The sequence below is a fragment of the Monopterus albus genome, unplaced genomic scaffold (assembly GCF_001952655.1).
Source record: "Monopterus albus unplaced genomic scaffold, M_albus_1.0 scaffold52.1, whole genome shotgun sequence".
NCBI lineage: Eukaryota > Metazoa > Chordata > Actinopteri > Synbranchiformes > Synbranchidae > Monopterus > Monopterus albus.
Genome location: NW_018127932.1, coordinates 1,497,394 through 1,513,853, shown reverse-complemented (window position 1 = coordinate 1,513,853; position 16,460 = coordinate 1,497,394). Strand labels below are relative to the sequence as shown.

At 36.9% G+C, this 16,460-nt stretch overlaps 3 protein-coding genes across 3 annotated transcripts; 1 reads left to right on the top strand and 2 right to left on the bottom strand.

Moving 5' to 3' along the window:
• Window positions 1-616: 616 nt before the first annotated feature.
• LOC109961050 (NFU1 iron-sulfur cluster scaffold homolog, mitochondrial) lies at window positions 617-4,652 on the bottom strand. The gene is made up of 8 exons (XM_020601587.1): window positions 4,537-4,652; window positions 3,941-4,023; window positions 3,193-3,328; window positions 2,491-2,557; window positions 2,286-2,397; window positions 2,120-2,183; window positions 1,686-1,860; window positions 617-1,293 (listed from the first exon to the last, which is right to left on the bottom strand). Exons 1-8 carry the CDS (start codon window positions 4,599-4,601, stop codon window positions 1,225-1,227), a joined length of 771 nt encoding a protein of 256 aa, XP_020457243.1. The 5' UTR covers window positions 4,602-4,652; the 3' UTR covers window positions 617-1,224.
• A 332-nt stretch (window positions 4,653-4,984) lies between these two features.
• LOC109961213 (transmembrane protein 150A) lies at window positions 4,985-10,146 on the top strand. The gene is made up of 9 exons (XM_020601883.1): window positions 4,985-5,215; window positions 5,528-5,665; window positions 5,826-5,893; window positions 6,625-6,672; window positions 6,752-6,814; window positions 6,908-6,975; window positions 7,077-7,207; window positions 7,838-8,015; window positions 8,946-10,146. The coding sequence occupies exons 3-9, from the start codon at window positions 5,829-5,831 to the stop codon at window positions 9,137-9,139; spliced, it is 747 nt and encodes a 248-aa protein (XP_020457539.1). The 5' UTR covers window positions 4,985-5,215; window positions 5,528-5,665; window positions 5,826-5,828; the 3' UTR covers window positions 9,140-10,146.
• Window positions 10,147-10,940: 794 nt separating this feature from the next.
• On the bottom strand, window positions 10,941-16,172 carry eif4e1c (eukaryotic translation initiation factor 4E family member 1c). Its single transcript, XM_020601885.1, has 7 exons — window positions 16,052-16,172; window positions 14,994-15,079; window positions 13,043-13,138; window positions 12,533-12,596; window positions 12,306-12,419; window positions 12,059-12,198; window positions 10,941-11,920 (listed from the first exon to the last, which is right to left on the bottom strand). The coding sequence occupies exons 1-7, from the start codon at window positions 16,067-16,069 to the stop codon at window positions 11,806-11,808; spliced, it is 633 nt and encodes a 210-aa protein (XP_020457541.1). The 5' UTR covers window positions 16,070-16,172; the 3' UTR covers window positions 10,941-11,805.
• Between the last annotated feature and the right edge of the window lie 288 nt (window positions 16,173-16,460).

Below are 16,460 nucleotides of genomic sequence, written 5' to 3'. Positions count from 1 at the left end.
ATATAAAACTATGAGCAAATAAAAAGGGATGTATGGGACCTAATCAGGTCAGCAGCATGTTAGCAGCAAAAGAGTGTAGTAACATTATAAGGTGCAGCTCAGTGCAAATCTATATAACTGAATTTATATATTTATGACAATTTCACCAAAACCTGAAGCATTTTGAGCTTCATAAACACAGATGTTAAGGTGGAAGGGTTACACTGCATTGCATACAATTGTACAGGTGTACCTAATAAAGTGGCCAGTGAGTGTATATCCACTAGATGCTGCATTGGGGCTTCTAAGATGCCTCTCACCTGCCACCTTATTGTCAAGGGTGGCTTGGCCATTCTGCCCCCATTATTCTTTCAGCAGCTGTAGAATTCCTTGTTTTTCTACCCACACAATTACATGAATTATAACTGGAAGAAAATAACAATAATATGATAAAAAGGGAATCAACAACAAAGTTTTGTTTGTACTTCCTGAACATTGCTGTCAGAACATTACCCGCCTCTGCATCTGATTCTGATTATCTGTTCAATATCTACCTACATAAAACTTAATTATATGAGTCATGACTGGAAGAACCTAATAGTAATATTTTAAAAAGGAAATCAACAAAGAGTTGCTTTCAAACTGTGAACTTTAATGTGCAAACAGTAAATCTTGAGAATAGAACACAAAGCACAAAATACACTAAACAGATCATTTGGTATCTTACACCGTAAACCTACTTTAGCTTGAAGAGCAACTGTAACCTCAGTAACATTTTATTTAATTTTTTGAGGATGGATTAACAAACAAAACAGTTCTGTTTCATATGGTATTAAGTGGCAACTGGACCTTATCAATTTTTCAATGAACATGAACATATTCATAAACTTTCACAATATCTCCATTGTAAAAAAATATTGTCAAAATATACAGTGTCATAAATAAATACATTTACAGTCATTACAGCAGAACAATTTCTTTTACTGAAAAACAACTGCCTCCTCTGTATACACATATACTGTGCATCTTCTTTCCTTTGTAACAGGAGTATACAGTATGTACACAAATTAGTGGCTGAACTCTTAACAGTATAGAGGATGCACACAAAAAATCAGGAATTAATTTTCTCTCTTCATTCTTATGTTATACAATGATAATAAGTGAAAGTAATGCATTGTTTTTTTTACACAGTGAAACATGGTTTTCTTTTAACAAAGCTAATAAGTGTGTTCTTTGAGGAACTTTTTATTCTTGTAATTTGTGTTCTAGTTCTGAGAAAACCTTTGCATTAACTTCATCCACTTCATCTTCCACCTGGGTAAAAATGACAATTGACAAAATGTTAAAATATGACATAAAAGGTTTAAAGATATAGTTTACAATGCTTCTAATCATGACAAAAACTCAGTTCAGGATAGTAGCACACAAGTAAAAGTTGTATCTAAATAGGATTCCCTTTCCTTTGGTTTCATCATGTTATTCAACTCTACTAGCTAAACCTGTATAACTGCACCCAAAGATCGAAAAATGACTGTCTGGTTTCATTGCTCAGCCTTGAGGATCCAGAATGTCCTGCTTATGATGATTTAAAAATCCATACAACTTAAGAAACCACTCCCAGAATGAGACCAGCAAACCCTGATCTCAGAACAAAAGCCTGCATAAATCCTACACAGCCCATATTGTACGGCATGACAGATCTTCACCTGTTCCACCTTGTCTACTTCTGGGATATAAAACTGCAGCATATTCTGAACACCATTCTTCAGGGTGACTGTAGAGCTTGGACATCCTGTGCAGGAACCAACCAGCTTCAGCTTGACTGTGCCATTCTCAAATCCCTTAAAGATGATATCCCCTCCATCTTCCTGCACCGTAGGTCTTGTAACAGTCATATCATAATGCACAGAACAAAATATGCAAACAAAACAAATGGACAGATTAAGAATGTTATCGCAGTACAACTGTCTTTAACCACACTGTCAGCATAATTGTTAAGAGTGCCAAGTAGAGCATTATGACAGATAATATCTGATGAGGACTGAAATAATATTTACAACACACAAACTACCAAACCATGAGCAATAGACTAACATAGGCTTATATTATCTAAATTATTCTAAAGGTTACTTTTTCTTACCTTATTCTAGTGTCCAGAAGTTCCTTTATCATGGATACAATATCATCATCGTCTTCAGAGATGCCTACAATAAAACAACAGGTATAGTGTAGACATATTTACACAATATATAAAATACTGCAGCCACACAACAAGAGATTGCAAAAAGGTCACACTGCATACTCACTGCTTTCATTGTGCACCACCCCTGTTGTTATCGGGCCACCACTCTCAAAAAACTTAGCAATGGCCTCCGAAGCATGATGCTTAATGTCTGTCCATGCCACATCCTCATCTATCTGACAGAATGCCAAAGATTTTATGTGGTACCAATCCTCACAGATTTCATAAAAATCACAAAGACTAGGCATAAAATTCCATTTAATACTTACTTTAGTGACTGTTATGAAGTCAGGACCAAAGAACACACTTTTTACTCCTTCGATTTCAAAGAGGGCCCTGAAACAAACATGTTACCATGTTATTGTTCAACAGACATGAAAAGCACACAACAGCAAAAAACTTGTGTTCATTTTGATAAATTTAGTGATAACCTCCTTATTCAAGCGTGTCAGTAATGATTGCACTGTTTTTGACAGTGTTTTATCAAGACACAAAACTAAACAAAATATATCAGCAAAACAAAGCAGCATATTTACACAATGCATTCTTGCATTCAGCTGCTTTATTTCACACAAATCCTGGAGTATCACATGGTGTATCTGTGAAAAGGTACATTTGTCACAGATGCTGTATGTACTCTTCGACCAAGCAACTCTATCACTGTCAGAAACTGACAACATGAAGATAATCTTAAAGAAGATAAAATCCATTGTAAAACTTTAATTTAAAATGAGAGAATAGAAAAGAGGCTCACTCTGATGCATTTATTTGAAATCTTTTTGAATTGTGGATTTTTAGAAGTCAAAATAAATGCAAATGAATATGAGTTCTCATTCCTTTATTATGTCTGTCTGGGAGCACACTTTTCAATATGCTTTTTTTTTTTGCCCTAAGATTTCAAAACTTGTATTAATCAAAATTAGATAAAACAGAATGTAAAAATGAGAAAGGACAACATAAAGGTGACACACCTAGCTAGAGATGAACATTCTGCTGAGCTTGAAGAGGGAAAATCAAGTGTCCCACTTCCTAGGACAGGTTTGCCAGGGAGAAATTTTAAGCTTCTGGGGTTTGGAGTGTCTTGAGTCTGGATGGACAGCTGTCTTACTGAAAGATATCATTAAAAAGTCAAGTTTTATGGCTTGCTTCTTCTTGTCTACATGGTAGTTTCATCGTATTGTGTTAGAACAAGATGACAGTGACCATACATGACAATTTCATTATTTCCAATGGCATCTTTAACCAACCAGTACTCTACAGCTCAAATGATTACCCGATTATGCAGTTAGTTGAATGGCAGAACATGCATTTGTAACAATTTTGATAGTTAGTCTAAGTTGTTGTTATTTTTAAATAAAATGCAAAATTAGAGGTTCCACCTGGTCACACGTTAATATCTACTAGTTTCCCCGGTTTTCAAGGACAGTACACATTTTGTTCTGTCAGCCAGTCTGACAGCCAAAGCAATTAGAGTATGTTAAATTAGGCTTTAAGGAATAATGAGAAAATAATTAATTGTTCACTATTTTCTGATATTTTATACACAGAACAATCAGTTGATAATTAAAGAAAACAATTGCCACACATGTTGATAATGCTTAATTATGATAAGTGGCGAATAATTTCCGAAAAATGTGCAATTAATCAAATTATGTGGACCCAGATGATATGAAAACCTGTGATGTGGTGGTCCCTAATCAAACTTCGATGGATTCTCACTTGGGAAATGTATGGTTCTTGTTCCGAGGTGAGGCTGAACTCCTCTAAAGCTCTGGGCCGTGCTTCCGGTCCTGTCTTGAAACCTTACAACGTAAAAAGACAATGTTTATCAGTGAACACAGTACTTAAAGTCATTCATTTATTGAGTCAGCACATTAAGGCTGTGCTAATGGACGTTTTCCTTACAGATGGTTGTTATCGCTGGGCTTTGTAACTACAAGCTTACATACTGTTATCCAGAAGCTAAATCCTGTTACTGGTATGAAGTTTACAGTCCGAGCTAGATAAGGTTAGCAGCTAGATAAGGTCACATGTTCGAGATTGGGAAATACACACACATACACCCAAAAACGATAAAATATGTAAATACTTAAACTGTAAATGGCTGGATAGATGTATTAAAGTTATAAACCGTGTAGTGCCGCAGTTTACTAATTAAGGTTAGCGTTAGCTAAATGTATCACCTCACCCACACGACTAAATGTCTAGTTTATGCTTAACTTAAGCATTAAAATATATTGTATCAGCAACACACAATAAAATATATTATATCAGCAACACAAATAACAATATAATACAGTTGGAGAAGTTCAAACCTAAAGTGAGCCCCATTTCTTGCTCGTACCAACTGCTGAAGACCCCATCTCACGTAAGCCGCCATTTTGTTTGTTTTGAAAATGAGGACCCCATGTGGTAGACAACACTTAATCCTGACTAGGGCTTTGATTACAAATATGTTTCTGATATTGACCTTTTTTATTTTCTTGGTGAAACTGTAAATTGAATTTATTAGTAAGAGACAAATGAGTAAAAAAAAGATAAGTCTAAATGTTCAGTAACCCAATAAGATTAAAATACTGTAAGTGGTGAAAAATACATTTACTCCACCAAATAGACAAAAATGTTCATATACACACACATACAATATTTTAATGTACATTTAAAACATGTTAGTACATTTTAATGTAAATAGTTTTTTTTTATTTAAGAAAAAGATTGTATGCAGGAGTGGTACTTTTACTTAAAAGATAATGGTAGGCTTATATCCTCCACCACTGATAAAACAGTTATCACTGAGTACTCTAAGGGTACTAACCAATAGCATTCATTCATTCATTCAGTGCATAAGACCCTGTCCCTAGGTTGTTTTGTTCACACTGTGATGACTAGCAACCTGTCCTGGTTCCAGCACTAAACCCTTTCTTGGCAGAGGTAATAAAACAGAAATTGGCCACTGAAGCAGACTACACATCACAGTTCACCACTGGAAGACAGGTAAAACAAAGAATGGCACGTAAAGCATTCAAAGAATTTCTTAGACAACAGTCCTAGAGAGCCACTGTTTTGTTCTCTTCTTCACTTTGATATTTCTCTGTAATATATGTATGTATATACACATCTTTGATATTTCTCTGTAATATATGTATATATACACATGTTCATATTTCAATCACCTGACAGTGTATAACAGGCTCTGTAGCCAGCTAAGATGAAACATAAAGGTGAATTCATTTTGAATAAAACAAAATATGGCTGCTTCAAGAAGGCCAAGGCCAACCCTACATTTCCCAATATTTGTTCTGACAGGAGCAAGGTGGTGCACTAAAGGAGTGGCAAAGAAAGAGAGACTCTCTCATAAAAGCAAGGCTGTAATCTGTATGGTAGAAGATTATAACGTACCACAGCAGTGTAACTGTCTGACTGAAAAAGCTGAACAACACTAGGGTAAGTACATTATTTTTTGTTCTCATGTTAATTATGCTACGTAGATATGAGGCTGACTCCATGAGAAACCTATAAAGAAGCCGACTGCTGAGTGTTTGAGAAGGTACCTGGAATTAACGAATCTTTGTTTCAACTTGTTACACGTGTTCTTCACCACCAAGACATGGGGTTCTGGTTTATCTTCCCCATCTCCGTTTCTCTGGTGTCCTTCACTGGAACATGGGCTGTGTAAGTAAATCCATACTTTCTTATTTGTCTTTACATCCTGGTGAAAATATAAGAACATCTGATTTTACAAGTACACCTTTTAAAGTACACTGTGCTCCTGTCTTTGTGTGAACTGTGTGCCTTTATGCAAATGCTGTTTACATTAGATTTTAATGAGCTATTGATATTTGTGAAAAGTGTATGTCAAAGTCTACTTTAAGGAAGCTTTTGAATTTAAAGCAAGGAAATGAAAGACAAGTGCTATGTGATCCGACTAGTTTTTCTTGCTGTAAGGAGTGTATATCGAACTATGAAAAACTTCTTGTTCATGTTGACACTGAGTTAGTCATTTAGCTCTGTTAGTCATTAGTGTCTGTACATGCAGTTGTTTTTCTGTTTTGCCATTTTGGTTCTTTCCAGAACACCTCATTATGGGTGTTGGTAGTTGGTAGTCATATACATGACATTATGTTTCACTAAATATATTGATTAATAATGACAATATCCAGTGGAGTTAGATGTTCCATTGTTTCCATGTCAGAAATACTTCTGGTGTTTATGCTGCTAATGATTCAACTTTATTCAGCCAAAGTTGAAGCTAATTCCTTTTGATGCAGTATTTTACACATTATTATATCAATAGTCAAAAACTGTTATATTTTCAGTGTTAATTTCTATCACATTAAGAGAGAGTCCAAGCCCAAATATTAAAATGGCGGCACTATAGTCTTTCTTTTGTTTTATATTTCTAGATATGGCCTGGCCTTCTCCAACAACCACGTGTGTTCCCTCAGTGACTGGTGAGTTGTGTCTCATTACTGTAAAAATTTAACATTTGGTTGTAACATATTCTATAAAACTTTATTAATTTGTTTTCAGGACGGGTGTCAACTACTGCAGAGGGAACTATTCAGTTGGATGTTGCCTTGCTCCCACTATAAGGTAAAAATACAATTCACTTAATTTCATCTCTTGCTTATTTTTTCTGCTGGAATGAAATTGTGAGACATAATTGAACAAATTATGTGATTCCAGCTCAAGTGGAACCTATGAACCTGAAAATTCACTTTTTTCAGCCACAATCAACGCTGGATCTTTTCTGTGTGAGTTTACCTGCTAAATGCCTAAACACATTTAACCTAAGTTATGCTGCTCATGATGTGTGATATTGTATGTGTTATACCAACTGTACTCTCCTCTTTAGTTCTGCTGTTCTGTGTGTTCCACCATGCACACATTATAGAGAAACACACATGTCATTTGCTCCGGAGCAAGTCTGCACTGATCTTTGGCTTGCTAGCCACCATTGGGGCGTTTGCAGCTGGAAACTGCAATGTAAGTACTGTGTTTTATGCTAAATATGTTTGAATAACTTTAACTTGTAACATTATATTGCTGCCTCAGATTGTCAATGTCAAAACTGTGAGAGAAATGAATCTCACAAAACAGTAAGCTCTGACACGGTTTCATCTTATAATGTCAATAATAGAGCTGAGCAGCTTCAATTTGCACCTGTGCTGAAACAGCAAACAAGGTCGCACCTATTTGTTTATCAGTAATGATTCAGAGCACAAGCACTGCTGCAGATTTTGACACCGGATATTTCACTTTGAAGTGAATTTTACCCCTTTTTTTATATAAATCTTTTTTAGTAATGATACGTATTAGAAGTTCAATATAACACTAGCTCTGTATAATTTTCCATTTCCCATGTTGTACAACACCTTTCACATAAGCAGGTTTTAGCTCTGCATGAAAAACTACATTTAAAATTTTTATTTCTGTCTACTGATATTGCCAGACATTAAAACCAGATGAGAATGCCTTAAGTTAAACTGGGGCAAAGAGTTACCAGCTGTCTTACCAAACTAACTGAGCACATTCACCACCCAGTTAGGAAGTGAATAAGAATAACTGATTTCACTTATCTGCCTGTCTGGTGTCTCTACTGACTGTCCTCCGCAGCCAGGTGACCTAATTATCTTGCACTACCTTGGAGCTGGTGTCAGTTTCGTGTGCATCTGCTTCTACACCTGCCTGCTCACTTCGCTGACTGGGTATTGTGTGCTGACAGGATACGAGAGGGTCCTCTACCCACTACGCATCACCTTAACTGTAACTCAAACCATTGCCACCCTCTGCTGTATCTTTTTTACAAACTGTTTTTATAACTGTTCTTTTGTGTGGTTGAGTAATTCACAAAATAGATGTTAGTAATTTTGTTTTCAAAGGTAAAATGATAGGTGTGCAGTGAAATGCGGCTGAAAAACTTTACAAGGTTCATTTGGTGTGGCTTTAAACAGGATGTCAGCAATTGACTTTAGCAGTGATGATTGAGTAATGCTCTCCAGCTGGTCTACAGCATCACAGTGCCTCTGTACTATATAAGGATTAGGTCCGCAGCAGTGTTTACAAAGTGGGTCTGATCACTACAATCCACATGGCAGAATTAAATATGTGTTAATAGTTTTTAAAATCCACATCACTGTAGCCATTGTTCCCTGTAACACTCAGCTTTAAATTTGTCTTCACACTTTTACATCTACAGGACAAGCTGTGAAGTAACAAAGCAGTTCTTTTTTGTGAATCAGTTTAGGCTTAGCTCACAGACAATATACCACTAGTTGGTGATCGACATTTCCATATTTGGTGATTTGAACCTCTGGGCCCCTAGAATGAAGTGTCTCAAGTAAGAATCAAACACTTTAGCCTACAGTATGTGTTAAAGAACATGAGGCACCTTGTTGCACATGTTTTGATAGCAAAAAGAAACATAAAACTCAATTTTCATCACTATGAGCATCTGCAGTAATATTAATAAACATTTGCTGAATTTAATTGAAGATTTTGAAGAAATTGCAATTTCAAAGCACAAATTTAGGAGATAATATACTCACAGCATTGAACTAAAAGCTAAAGTCTGCCTGAAGATTCATCCAGGTCATTGTATATTTAGAAGTGCTAAGACATACGCAGCCAGTTTGAAGTCCAGCTGCCACCTCTAGCCATACAATAAAAATTTTGACTGGCTGCCACCAACTGTTCCATACATCCTTAACATGACAACCTTCAGATACAGTTTTGTTTCCCCAGAATGAGTATTTTTACGTTCACCTGTCAGCTATATTTGAGTGGATCCTTAGCATCAACCTGGAACTGTTTGAGCTCAGCTACACCGTGGAGTTTTGCTTCTTCTCGTCCTTCATGATTTCCAATCTGCTGGACAAACGAGAGGAAGAAAAGCCTTTGATGATGCTGGTGCCCTGATATGAAGCTGTCGGGGTCCAGCTGAAGAATATGAGCAGAGGATAAACTGAATAAGAAAAGACAATGGCTGGAGGACCAACAGTTTCTTAGATCAATGTGCAATGATGTCTTTATATAGATTTATGGATTATGACCACCTTTTCCTCCCCCTTTCTTTATTTATTTAAACAAACTAGCTGCGACAGAACAAGTATACAATAACATTTTGATACCTAATGAACAACTGACAATGCCTAAGCTAATAAGCACCATAAACCATGAAGATCTACATAAATATTTGTTTAATAATAATGTTCTTTAATTGATCTAAGTACTTGAATACAGCTTTGGCACTTTAATAAAATCACAACCACATACATTGATTAAGATTAATGCTTTGTCAGGAGGGTGGGGGACATTGTAATACATCCATACACAAAGTACATTTTAGGCCTTTGTAACTATCCTGTTTGACGTGATCAGTAACACTGACTGACAGTCAGAAATATGGGTTATACAGTTCATTCAACGTAGAAACAATGAAGCCAACGCCCCAACAGGCTTAATATAAAAGCAGTAAATCCATTGTTGTCACTCGTGCAGTGTCGTGGGTGTTGTCTGAATGCTTTCCATTACATGGTTTTCAGGCGTGGTCTGTGTATTTCTGTGTATCTGGTTGTCATAGGACAGACTAGAGTGATTTCTAAATGTAATGCATTTTTGTAAAGTAGCTTCAAGGCCCTACAACATTTTGTTTCTTGAGAAACAGTCCTACATAAATACAGTATTTTCTGCCAAAGTTAAGAGCAGCTTCACTAGAGACATTTCTGGTTGTCCTTGTTTTTCTTCTCACTGGTTTTAAGTGGACAAAGCATAGTTGGGAAAAGTGATATTATGTGCTTATCCATTTAGCAAATACTTTAATCCACAGTCCTGAAAAGGCAAATTAGCTGACATTAAGAAGGGTGTTTTTATTGTTATTTAGTCTTTAATATTGAATGAATGTCACTTTCGGCTTTTGCCCATTTAGGGGTCACCACAGCGAATCGTCACACTGACGACTCGCATGTTGACATTTGGCACATTTTACACCGGTTGCCCTTCCTGACGCAACCCTCACTTGAACCCACGCCGCAGCGGTGAAAGCGCTGCGCCTTAACCACTAGCCTACCAATTTAGTCTTCAATATTAATGTTCTATAAAACTACTACTTGAAAACATGTTTTCAGGTGCTTTAAACCAGCTGTAATCATCTTTTGGTAATCAGTGTGTAAAATCACAATGTGAAATCAGTGTGAAAGGGGTTATGACAAACCTAGACATGATTCTGCAGCAGCTAGGTTTCAGCAAAAAAAGAGCTCTAAAATCCACTGCAGACAGACACAGTGGAGCATTTTACAGCTGAAGAACCAGATGCTTCCCTCAGGAACTGGTAGAATCCAAAATCATATTAAAAAATAAAAAAAAAAGTGAATACTGGACTAGTATTGTCTAGAAAGAACAACTGCAAATGAATGATATTAAGGAAAAAAGGGTGATATGTCAGTGTATAGCAAAGATATCTTTTATGGCAGATTTAAGTCAATGAATGTTATACTTAACCACAACGTTTACAAAATAAGACAACATGGTTCTGGTTTTAATGCAAAGCACTTAACCTTTACTTGAAAGAAGGTAATATACATCCTGGAATTATAGATAATAAAGAAACATTATGAGGAAAGTCATTTCACAATGAATATCTTCTTTCTTTCGCATCAACCAAGAGTGGAGTGCGACATTATCTACAGTTTTTGTTAGGAAGAAAACAGTGAAAAGCACATCTAATTATCTCAGCATCTTTACTGTATTGTACACTGTAAAAAATGTAATCTTTATGCAGTAGTCCACATTATTGACTTTAATAACAAAAAGCTAAACTATTTGAAAATACATGACTTTCATGGTTGTGTTTCAACTAAGTTCAACTGTGATGCATACATTATAAATAAATGTAAGGGGAAGAAAACAATTCAGAAAGTACTACAAGCAATATTCCACAATTCCAGCATGGCTGAAACAATAAGTGGCCTTAAATCCAAACCCTATAACTTTGGAGCATGACCACAACTTTTAGAAACATATTAAGATACTGTAGATTTTTCAGGCTGGTGAGTCTGAAACTCATGCTGAACACTTCTAGATCAAGATAAAATTTGTTCTCAGAAAGGACCAGTTGCCTACTATTATCTCCTGTGAGGTGAGAAATACTTTTCGTAAAGAGTGAGAACTCAGCATGGCCTTTCTAGTTAAGAAAGGATTATTTTATTTTTTTTTATTTTTTTTATTTTTTTTTAGCAACTCAAAGCCATTAGATACTGAAAAAAAAGCTCATTCTCAGCTAAGCTGGGCAGGTCACTGGTATTAATCCAAGAGCTCTTCAACTCTAAAAGGAAATTATTTGTGTTCTCCTGCTCACATATGACACACATCTTCAGCCAAATATTCTTCTCCTTTCCGGCCTCCTCTCTATCCATAACTATCACTCCACTGATTTGAAGGAAGCTCTGACTATACACACAATTAACAGCTCTCTTTTCAATAAAAGGAAAGGACACTACAGTAGCTGACAACTCAAAAATCATTAATGTGATAATGCAGTTTGGTAATTGTTTAAATCTACAGCAATTTGAAATGTGGGAGAGGGTTCAAACAGAGTACATGTTCTTGGTGGTGGAGCCACTCTTGCTGGACGTGTCTTCATGTGACTGGTAGCCAATCATGGCTTTCATGGGGAGGTTCAGACGCTCTTTATAAAGCTGCCTGTGGAAATACAAGATGAAATTAAATGCTGTGTGATAACTACTGCTAACAGTGTCACCATCTAGTGGGCAGCTGCAGCTAGCAAATCTAACTTATACTTGCATTACCTACTCTTAACAAGGTGACTTTACAACTTACCCTATCGTCATGATGGCGTCCCTGTTTTGGCAGTTGCCTGTCCAGATGGCTATTTTGTCACCTTTATGTCTGACGTTGACCACGGCACCACATACATCATCACTTGCCTCATCAAATGACTCACCAACTAAACACAAGAGCTGCACAACACACAAAACATGACATACTACATGAATTATTTTGTTCCTTTTCCAATCACAAATCTCAACCATAAGAAGAAACACGTGACAGATGTTTAGCTGCCTACCGTCTCCATCCAGTAGCGGTCAAGGTCATTGTGTCTCTGTTGTTTATTTAGAGTCATCAGCCATCGACCCCCCAGCTTGTTCCTTTCGTCCTCCCACATCGGCTTGATCCCATCCTGGTACACAAAGTGAAAAAGCTTTTAAATATTTCATTTAAATAAAAAAAAAGTTATGTGACACAATGCTTCTTAGACATAAAAATAAAAATTAAAAACTAAACAGGCCTTACCTTAAATAAGGAATAATCGCAGCCAAACACAAGTTTGCTTGGTTGCTGTATGTGGTTGTATAATCTGTAAGAAACAGTGTGTCATCAGATATTTTTAATTAAAAAAAAGTACTTCAGTAGCACTTCTTACACTTCCTGTTTAAGGCAAAATAATGGCAGCATCTTTCCACCATTCTGTTCTGCATAAATGGTACGAACCCAGGCTGGGGGTATATCGTTGACCGTGTCATATGCCAGGTGTGGAGTAAGTAAAAGTGCATCATCTGTTCTAGTGCCAACAGTTCAAATTATTGGCACAGTGAAGAATTCAGATGCAATTTAACAAAGAAGAATATTGTTTGTGAAAAGGTGCCAGCAGAGGTGAATGTATCATTATTTTTTTAATGTAGCTTTTATGCCACTATCTCAGCAATCTGTTCCATCCTTGCTTCTCACATACATCACTGAGTGAAGGGCAAAACATTTACTTATTATACAAATTACACTGCAGGATTAGCAGAGAAAACTTACGCCCAAAAGTCTTCCACTGTGTCAAACTTTGCAATGAGACGCAAATTCTCTTCCCAGGTTTTGCTCTTGTCGTTTTTGAAATACCACAGGGCCCATCTGAGAGAGAGGAAAAGAATCATAACACTCAGTATTCACTGTGGTCAAATGACAAAGAATCACAAACACGTCTCAGCAGTAGAAAGAGGAATTGTCTAAAACGGCATTTACTGTAAGTGCTTTATTAATAAAGCACTACAGATAAATACAGATATACTGTGAATCCTATCTCTCAGCACAACAGTTGGTTACAATAGCATGCCTATCAATGCAAAAGAACAGAGCCAGCGAGCTATTAGACATACAACAAATGCCGCCTTTGTGTATATTGGGTGCTGTTATTCTTTCATCTATTCCCAGGACGGGTGGGGCTAGCAGTGGAGGGATAAACACCAATGGTAATACAGTGAGCAAAGCCAAATTAGAGGCTAAAACTGACTATATATATTTGACAAATTATACATAAAGTGTATGTATTTAGACAAGAGAATAAAAAAAAAAGACCCGAGTGCTTCCTCAAAGCAGCTTTGAGTGTCAAGAGGTAAAAACCAAATACATAAAAAAGGATGCCTACTCTTTTCAACAATAGTTAACAATGGCCACAGTAAACCTTTGTACTGCATCCACCTGTTGCTTCACCTTACCAGACAGAGCTGGGATGCACTTTTCACTGAAATGCCCCAGACCTGTTATTGTGTATCTCACTGTCATTTGACTAAATCCCTTATTTTCAACGACACTATAAGGGCGGCAGCGTCAATAGCTAATGTGCTGTGAAAATAGCTGCTAACACTAGCCCCGTTACCTGCCTCAAGATAACTGGAGTTAACTGTCCTGAAGCTTTGTAGGTGAGGAGCGAGGATCATTGTATCCCCAGTTTACTGGGCCCACACGCTGCACATTCTGCACTCTGCAGCTGTTTTATCAAGAATCTCTTCAATGTTTTTGCTGAATCTGAAATATTCCCATATTCCCTCAGACATGTTTTTAGCTCGTGGGAAAACCTGAACATAAACTGTTCAGGAATGGTTTAAGAAACATGAGAAAGAGTTTAAGCTGTTGCCTTGGCCTCCAAATTCCCCAGATCTCAATCCGATTGAGCATCTGTGGGATACACTGGGAAAACAAACAAACAAACAAACAAACAAAACAAGTCCAATCCATAGGGGCCCCACTTCTCAACTTCCAGGACTTCAAGGATCTGCTGCTAATGTCTTGGTTTCAGATACCAGAGGACACCTTCATACGGCTTGTGGAGTCCATGCCTCAATGTGTCAGAGCTGTTTTGGTGGCATGAGGGGGATCTACACAGTAACAGGCAAGTGGTTTTAATGTTGTGATTGATCTGTGTACACATTATTACAGAGCACAGGTGTGACTCATGGCAAACCTTGCTGATGATGCAGTTTGTTTAAATGCCTTGTCTTAGGATGTAAACAATCATGGCAGACAGTAGGCCAAGTTAATGATGGATTAATCAGTGGTCCTGCTCCTCGTACGTCACTAAATTCTGTCAGACTAACACGAAGTGCACAAATTCAAAGTTAACATGTTCCCTCAGGCATGGGCAGTGATACCAACCACAGGTGTAGCTATCTTGGCTAACTGCTGCAGCCAGGGTTTGAGACAGTGACACTTCACAAGTCACAACATATATTTGTCAATAATATTTCACAACTAATTCCTAATAATTCCAGTGGATTTCATAATGATGAAAAGCATCTTCAAACTGCCTCCATTGGCAGGATATTATTTACAACAATGACTTTCTTGTGATTTTTCTGCAAACCTCCACCCCTAAATATCAATTAAGTTTAAAATAGTGCTCAAGATTAAGGTGTATAAAAACACATTAATACTGAAGGATTACAAGGTATTTCTCTACAAGTAGAAACAGCTGTTGTTTTATTCTCACCTGTTTTGCAAGGGGTGCTTGATATACTGTTCAGGATTTGCAACAACTTGGCTGTCAGTCTGTTGATCTTCAGTTTCAGCTGCTTTCTGAGGAGAGAGAGACACACACACAAACGGAGGGAGATGTTTAAATATTTACCAATCTTGTGATAGGAGTCCAACAATGAAACTACCAATTATGTTAATATTGTAATATTTGTATGATTAATCATTTAATCAACTAACAGTGCTTGAAAAATGACAACACCAACTGAAATCAAATCAAACTGGTCACTGATTATTTTGCTGTCAATTGACTAATAATCTCAGCAGTAGTTATACTACAGTACATCTTAAGTTAGGTCTTTTTCCAATCCTAAAACTGTCATTACAAGTAAGTGACAGTTTTCTAAACCAATTTTCTCCAACAGAAAAAGTAAGTAAGCAAAACCATTTGTGTGATAAGACATGGTATCCACATTAAAGTTATTGTCTTACACATCTGACAGTAGTGTCCAGCTGTGCAACGTCAACAGTTTTACTATTCACATTTCACAAAAAACAGCTAGCCTCAGGCTGGTTAAAATAATCTGTAAGTAAAATTTTAGATAACGTTACAGTTAAGTGAATTAACCTTTTCTTAGCATCACTCTTAGCATACGTGCTAGGCTAGATACAAGTTAGATACACACGTGTGCAGATTATCAAAAATGTGCCGTAATCTCATTATATTAATATTTACAGGCGCGGAAGGCTGATTATGATTACCGTAAGACACCGACTCTAGTATCGAAGTTGATTAAAGAATTCAATGACTGGAGTCTGAATGAAATGCGTGCGTTCCCTCCCTGCCAACAGTCAGGCAATGCCATGTACATGACACTGCTGTGTATGCTAACGCTAACTGTGAACCACGCCACCTGACGCATCTGTGAACCCGAAAATAACCATTTCTCAAAATTAGCTGGTGCCATTTAAAAGAAGCAAGATTATATAATAAAGTCGCCATGTATAGTGAAGACATAGCAATATTTCTAAACACATTAATCGAATGTTTTCGCTGTTTCTCGTCTCTCTTACCGGTTCCGATGTCGCCATCTTGACAGTGGAAAAGCTCTCCCCGTTCAGCGCCTCTGCGTCACACTCCAACCGCTCACACTCCTACGGAAGCCGCCACAGTCCATGTTGAAGTCGGTCACATGTAAACCATAAACTGTAGTAAATACATCCTACTGTATGGGTCGCGTAAACCTACATGCGGTATGCAAATTCAGTGGCCCCTTGATTGATTCTGTATGTTACAGTGAATGAAACGTCATTATATTTAAAAGTTACTGACAAAAAATACCTTTCTTTCACTTGAGATATTTATTTATTAGCTTTTGTACTTGTTGTAAGACTCAAAGAGTCTGCAGCAATATTTTCTATTAGATGCACTAACCTTTCAGTCAACACCCAACTATAGTGGAGCTCAGCATGTTAACTTATT